Source organism: Aplysia californica, unplaced genomic scaffold (genome assembly GCF_000002075.1).
Source record: "Aplysia californica isolate F4 #8 unplaced genomic scaffold, AplCal3.0 scaffold01452, whole genome shotgun sequence".
NCBI lineage: Eukaryota > Metazoa > Mollusca > Gastropoda > Aplysiida > Aplysiidae > Aplysia > Aplysia californica.
The window spans coordinates 12,739-20,523 of record NW_004798722.1 but is presented as its reverse complement, the minus strand read 5'-3'; the positions used below and the strand labels follow the sequence as shown (position 1 = coordinate 20,523).

At 39.3% G+C, this 7,785-nt stretch overlaps 1 protein-coding gene across 1 annotated transcript in view; it reads right to left on the bottom strand.

The window, feature by feature from the left end:
- LOC101851624 (probable 4-coumarate--CoA ligase 5) overlaps nt 1-7,785 on the bottom strand; it is a gene marked incomplete in the record, with an annotated part of 23,122 nt that overhangs the window by 7,410 nt on the left and 7,927 nt on the right. The window contains 3 exon segments of the mRNA XM_013090743.2: nt 3,522-3,721; nt 5,618-5,733; nt 6,585-6,792. Coding sequence (XP_012946197.1) covers nt 3,522-3,721; nt 5,618-5,733; nt 6,585-6,792 — 524 coding nt within the window.

Sequence of the window (7,785 nt, the reverse complement as noted above, 5' to 3'; positions counted from 1 at the left end):
AGGTAAAATGGTCACAAGAAAATCCCCTGAGCTAACAGAAGAAAAAGAGAGTTTGGTCACATTTTCATTTTATCCTATCATCCAACACACATCTCACATGTGCAAAACACACACACACACACACACACACACACACACATACACACACACACAAACAAACATACATACATACATACATACATGAGCAAAGTCTAACAACACTATACATCACAGCTTAACAAATATAAACCACTCTGTCATACATAGAAATCAGTTGTTAAATGGATTATGACACAGTACTAAACTTAGAGAAAAAACTGACAGTTCTCTGCCCTCTTTCTATAAAGAAAATAGTACATAATGCAATCTTGGTAAACATACTTATTTTTCTGTGATTTTCAAAAAGCTGTAATTAAAAGATTTATCCAAGTACCATTTCGTTAATTTTGCTTCACTGGTTCAGAATTTGATATTAAATTTATGAAAGGACATTTTTTTCAATAAGTTTATTAATGAAACTTTTATTTATCGTCGGGGAGTCACAGCATCCAGCCTTCCGACCACGACTAAAATCAGGCACAAGTTGTTCATGCCATTGGTAATAACACTGATCATACCATTGGTCATTAGACTGACATAATACTGACCATTACACTCTCCATAACACTGACCATATCAATGGTCATACCACAGACCACAACACTGACCGCACCACCGATGATAACTATAGTCATAACACAAACAATAACACTGACCATTAGTCATAACATTGACAATAACTGTGATAATATCACCACTGACCATATCAATGTCCATAACACTGATCATAAAACATATCATAGCACTGACAATACCACCTACTGTAGCACTAATCATACCACTGACAATACCACTGATCATAACACTGACCATACCACTGACCATACCACTGATGATAACACTGGTCATAACACAAACAATAATACCGACCATTGATCATTGACCATAACAGTGATAATAACACTACTGATCATATTACTGACCATATCATTTTCATAACACTGTTCTGTTTGTAACACTGATCATAAAACACATTATGCCACTGACTAAACCACCAACCATAACCCTAACTGGCTACAACACTGGTCCTACCACTGGTCATACCACTGACCACAACGCCAGTCATACCACTGACCATACCTCTCTCCATAGCACTGGCCATAGCACTGGCCATACCACCTACAATACCACTGACCATATGAGAGGCAACGAGGAGAAATCAGGCGCTCGTCTAAATAATGTAATCACAGAAACCAGCATTTATCTGGTGGTTGGGAAAAAAAGGGTCTTAATTTTTTTGGGGCCGGCACTATTTCTCCGAACGTTCGGGAAAATAAAGCTAGGCACTATTTCTCCGAACACTCTGAAATCACATCCTTTCCCCCAAATTTCGGATATTATATAGAGTATAGACCTACCAAAGATTGTTCGTATACAATATGGTTCAATCGGTCCAAAAATGTCCGCAGTAAATATTTATATAAAGAAATACTACAGTTCCAAACAGTTTTTCGCTACAGATATGACGTGTTGCCTTTGAAGGGTGCTGCTCTTAAACTTAATGTGTTGTGTTCACTCGTGTGCTGTCTAGATCTAGATCTACGGAGGGTTATTGATAACGACACATAGAACTAGCTTCAGCGTTTGTCGCTGCCGCGACCAATCAATCGTGGCTCGATTTTTTGGCATTTTCTGGTCGGGGAATTAAAGTCAAATTTAAAAAAAAAAAAAGAAAAAAAAGAAAGAAACCGAACCTCTTTACTTTTGAAAGAAAGTTCCCTTAGCTTAATTTAGTCTCTTTCTCACTTGTTGTCACCACGTTGATTTGTTGAATACGTTACAGTTACTTTTATTTTTCCCTCTTTGACTCTTTGTGGTGTTTTATTTTGTTAGTGTGTAACTTTTTTTCTTGTTATTGTTCTGATGTGTTGTTTTTCTATCAATTTTTTTTTGTTGGGGAAAGGGGGGGGGGGGGGGGGGACGTTGCATAGTGTAACGTCATTTAATTTGATGTTCCTAGTACCTACCTTCATTAGATTCTAAATATATATATACATGTATATATATAGATTTAAATGTTTTATGTTAGAGCGTACGTTCCACCAAAACCGATTACATATACTGACACTGGCAGGCCCCTTAATGTGTGTGATTCCATAATTTACATGTAATATCCTGTACTTTAAAAAAAAATAATTTACGCACTTTTATGGGTTCTAGGTTGACACACACCCTTATCTGTTAATTTTTGTGGTTGTTTATGGGCAGTTCGACTAATTTTGATTTAATTCTGTTGTGAAACCTTTCTTTTTCACGTTTTTACACTCATCTAAAAATCTCTAGACTAGCTCTTGAAAATTGAAATAGATATAGACCCAAAAATTTGCTCCTGTGTGTGTGTGTGTGTGTGTGTGTGTGTGTGTGTGTGTGTGTGTGTGTGTGTGTGTGTGTGTGTCTCTATGCATGTGCGTGTGTGAGTGTGTCTGTGTGTGGTAGTAAGTGTGTAAGTGGAGAGTGAGGAGTGAGTGTGTGTGTGTTTTTCGGGCTTTATTTCAGCCTTTATTCAGTAACAGTTCAAAGTATAAAAAAATAAAAAACAGGATACATTCACTCCAGTGCTCATGAGTCGTTCCTCTCTTTCAGTTTCACTCATTCATTCAATTCCCGTGTTCTCTCCCGCGGCTCATCCCCGTTCTCATGACTTTCACAACTCAGCTCGTCATACATTCAAAAGTTGCCCACTGATCATGTTTAGTTAGTGTGTGTATAAGTTTGTGTGTGTACATGTGCAGGATGGTGGTGGGTGTGTGGTGGGTGTTACTGACGGTTGTATGTAGGCGGGCTTGCCATGTGGTGTTCCTTCCCAGACCAGAGCCAGAGGCAGAATGAAAGTTGGCGCCGAACTCTCGCAATAAATAGGCAAAAAATCACGAGACCGGAAGCCGGAAACCGTTCGGAGAAATAAAGATCGGCACTATTTCTCCGAACGTTCGGAGAAATAGTCACTTCGATAAAACGTTTTTTTTTGGCTCATTACCTTCTATGTCCATTCAAGAACACATTTTAGTGTGGATTTTACTGAAAAGTGTTGATTAAAGGCACAAAAATTGTAAATTTGTAATTTCCAAGGACACTCAAGCTTTGGAAGTCACCAAACTTTGGCGGCCATTTTCTCACTAGATTTACCTCTGACAGCTGGCGACCCCCACCTCCTTCAATCGCAAGTATCTTGACTTCTATTCAAGATAGATAAGTATTTTCTTCGCCAAATGCAAGACAAATGAACGAGCTTTTAGGTGATACTAATAAGTCCATATGCCCCAAAACTGATGAGCCCCCGATTCCACTGCGTCGTGACGCATACCATTAGTCATAACACTAACCATATCACTGGTCATAACACGGTCCTTACTACTGGTCATAAAGCTTACCATAACACTAGTCATACCACTGGTCATACCATTGGTTAGAACAGTTATAATAGCGCTGATCACAACACTTACTGAAACTGCAGGACACTGCTGGCTGCAGTTACGTGAGAATGCATGACACCCTTTGGGAAGCCACTGGTCCCACTGGAGTAAGGCAAAAAAAGGATATCTTTCTGTGCGTCTACAGAGGTGTCAGCCAAGGTCGGTCCATCGTCTTGTGTGAGAGATTCGAAAGACACAAAATCCGGATGTTCACCAAAGACAATCAGGTGCTATGAAAAGAAAATAAGCAAAACAAAATAAGTAGTGTCAGTCCTTGGTCTTACAGGGACTTTACCTTCTTTTTTGCTTTCCTCTCTGCATTCCAAGGGTAAGCAATTGTAGGTTCTTAGACCCACAGTGGGATTCCTTTTCTCACTGTATGTGTATATATAGAGAGATATTATATGTGTCACCATGCGATGGAATCAGATGCTCATCAATTTTTGGGCTTAAGGAGTTATTGATATCATCTTAAAGCCTGTTCACACGTCCAGCTTTTCATGAGAAATTACCTGTCTGTCGTGAAGAGAAGTCGAGATATTTGTAATTGAAGGAGATAGGGTCGTTTGGTATCATAGGTAAAATTAGTAACAAAAAGACCGCCAAAGTTTGATGATTTCCAAAGCCTGAGTGTACTTAGAAATTGCAAATTCACATTTTTGTGCACCTTTCATCAATGCTTTTTCAGTAAAATTCATGCAAGTAAATGTTTTTAAATGGATATAAAAGGTGAAAATTTTAATTCAATAAAAATTGCCAAAAGGATGGAAAATGTTGATATCTTCAATTTCATTATTTTGACTAGCACCGGATTCCACCACGTTTCGACACATATTAATCCGTGAATAGATCAGTGCTTGCCAACCTAAGCAACACAGCCCACTAATGGGCAATTTGATAACGAAGTGGCTATTCGGACTCGAGTTTCAATAGCCTCCCATAGCTATTCGGACTCAAACTCCAATGAGCATTACTCTGAATGACTGACTTTTCTTCCCTTTGGAAAGGTTTTAACTGGACTTCCAATTGATCAATGATTTTGTCTTTCTCATCAAATAAAGCAGGTTAAACTACGGTACCTCCTTTGTTGTTCTGAAACTTTGATTTTCTATTTTATTTCACTGCTTTGAGCTCAGATTGCCATTTCCCTGTTTGCCTTTGCAGTGTAGTATTTCAGATTTTGCAGCTGCGGTTCACTTTGGACGTCACTAGATCTAATACTTTTCTTAATTTGTGTCGAAAATTTTGGCCAGATAATAAAAACCAAGGAAGGCCAAGGTCGACCTGTTCGCTTCACATCCAGTAGCCTATGCCTACACCCGCTGATTACGCACACGCATTGGGAGTTTAAACTGAGTCCGAATAGCCACGGGGGGTTATTCAGACTTGAGTCCGAATATATGAGGCCATTCGATAATTTTGCTGGGCAGTATGGATCACACAGGTGGTGACAGATATTATTTGATGTTTACTACAGTTAGGTGAGTGGTAGGAAAATGTTTGCCTCTCAAAGGTGGCAATAAATGGGTGATCGACAAAAAAAGGTTAACAAGCACTGACAAATATGAATCTATTTGCCTTCTAACGAAAGCTTGCAAAGATGAGCTCGCTTGCAAAGATGAGCTCACTTGCTCATCTTCAGTTGTACAAGGATGCTTTACAGCTGTATAATGTATAAAAAAAAGGAACATCCAGCATTAAATCTCCTTCTGAATGTAAATACAAACAAACCTGTTGAAAAGACAACCACCCATTGTCAAAGAGAAAAGCAGTCATCTTAGACAGGTTGTCCTCTTGGTCAAAGTCTTTTAATTTAATATATAGTAGAAAACAAAAACAAAGGGGAAGTGGAAAGTGATTTGTACAGGTGGTTGTACTAGACAGGCGATCATAGCTTTGACTGAAACTGATCTTAAAAGTTTATCTACCAATGAAATATTGAAGGACGTTTAAGTTTAAGTATAAAACAACTACTGAAAAATCAGTGAGCAGGATAGTAGGGATTAATCAGGGACTCTATAAAATATAGTTCTGAAATATCTTTGAGCAGGATTCGAACTCAAAATAATCTTCTGATGTTATACATGATGACATAAAAGGGTCGAAAAAGTTAAAACCCAGGTTACCTCTGGTTTGTGTGACAAGCTGGGGTCACCTTCAATAGCCTTCACGATCGACACCAAGTCTTCAGTGCAAAAAACAGCCCTGGGTTGAGTATTGCTACAATACCGACAAATATCACCTGGAACAGAAATGGGTGAAAGTTTTGTATTCCATGCTAACTATTCGAAGGTGTAGGAGATGTTTTTCTTGAACATCTTTACAAAGAATTTGTTTGGTATTAATGGGGTTTTTTAAAGTTTGAGCCTCGCGAAATAACATTCAAAGACCACAAAAAGCTTTAACTGTAAATGACATTACATCTGATCTGCAGTTGAGAAAGAGAAGTCAATCAATATTACAGCTATGGCTTCAACTTAAACAAGAGACAGACAAAAGCTATTTGGTTTCAACACCGTAAGTTTATACAGTAAAACTTTGCAAACATGACAAGAAGCACCGCACTTCATCTCCCCCACATTAAACATACATGTAGTTATTATAGTTACATAAATTTCCAAATACTAATATTGTCATAATAATATTAATAGTTAATTTGTCAATGTCTGATGATGGCCAATGCTCTTGCAGAGGAGACTATAATAGTATCTTAAGAGAAATAAAGGAAACAAGGGTTAAAATGACATCTTCAGGTATGACAAATGAGACAATTATGGGAGATAAAAAATTTCCACATTTTGAAAATGGTGAAATGGTATAGGTTTAACGCCCTATCAACACTGTTGGATCATTCAATAAGCAAGGCCTGCGAGCTTAACATCCATCTCCGAAAAGACCAAACAAAATAGGACATTTGTGTCAAGTGCCTTTCCCAAGGACACGTCAGACCGAGCTGAGGCTCCAACCCCCAAACCCTAAATCTCTAGATTACGGTTCCTGTAGCCTAACCACTAGGCTACCGACTCCACTCCACATTTTGAGCATTTACCGATATTGCAATACCGTACCAAACTACACACCAGTAATACTGACCACTCGTTGATGCACTGTTAATTGGAGAGAAAGTAACCCCAAGGCGGGAGCAGGCCAAAGCAAGCACAGCGAGATCAAGGTTGTTGGTTGCAAACACCAGGGCTACGTCATTCCTCCTGAAGCCTAGCCCGTGGAGGGAATTGGCCACACTCTCTGATCTCTGCTTGAGAGCATTGTAGGTGATACTCCTTCTTGTGTGAAATTCTTCCTGGAATAGGGGAAAGAGCAAAAATACTGACGGGGAGCATAGGATATTGGGCGATTTCTTTTTTAGTAGAAAAAAATAGAAGCAACAGAGATATGGTTTCTTAGGAGACTGGTGAGATATCGTGAAAGAAAAAAAAATCAAGAGGTATACTATTTGATGAAGCCCACGTGGGACACTCCACTCACTGTTAATAACAATCACGAAAACACAACAGCAGTTTCTGGGACATCTGAAAGGACGTTCAGATCTTGAACATCTAGCTCTCACTGGGAAAACTGAAGGCAGACGGGACAGGAGTAGGCCCAGAGCAACCTACTTACAGAATACTAAACAGATGGGTAACGGGGAAAGATCAGGGTAACGTAGCTTTTTTAAGAGCATTCGAGCAAAGGAATGATTGAAGAACCATGATCGCCGATGTCTGCCACAGATCTGGCACTTGATGATGATAATGATGAGAAGAATCATAACAGGGGATGAAACATGTGTGTATTCGTGGGAACCGGAACAAAAAATATACGATTGGCAGAGAGGAGACGCCCGGGATCACCACGAACCCGGAAGAGCATTTTTTTTGTTTTTTTTTTTTTGTTTTTTTTTTTTTTTGGATATTATATTTCTTGGAATCTCTACATAAAGGGGAGGGGAGTGTGGAGAGATTGTCGGCTCTTTTTTTTCTCCGTTAGTCTTCACGCCTCTCTCTCTCTCTCTCTCTCTCTCTCTCTCTCTCTCTCTCTCTCTCTCTCTCTCTCTCTCTCTCTCTCAAGAGTTAACCTCAGCCTGATGTCCGATCAAAGACTTGTGCCCTGAAAAAGACGGCAGTTTCTGTTCCCAGAACTCTATACAAAGTGGACAACAAAGAGATTTCGGGTAAATGTCTGGCCTACTTAATTGAGGTCTCCACAATGAACTTCATTTACTTGACCAACTACATATCTGAGGTCTCTGGTCTTTGCGCGGCCAATGTGTGTGTCTGGGGGGGGGGGGGGGGGG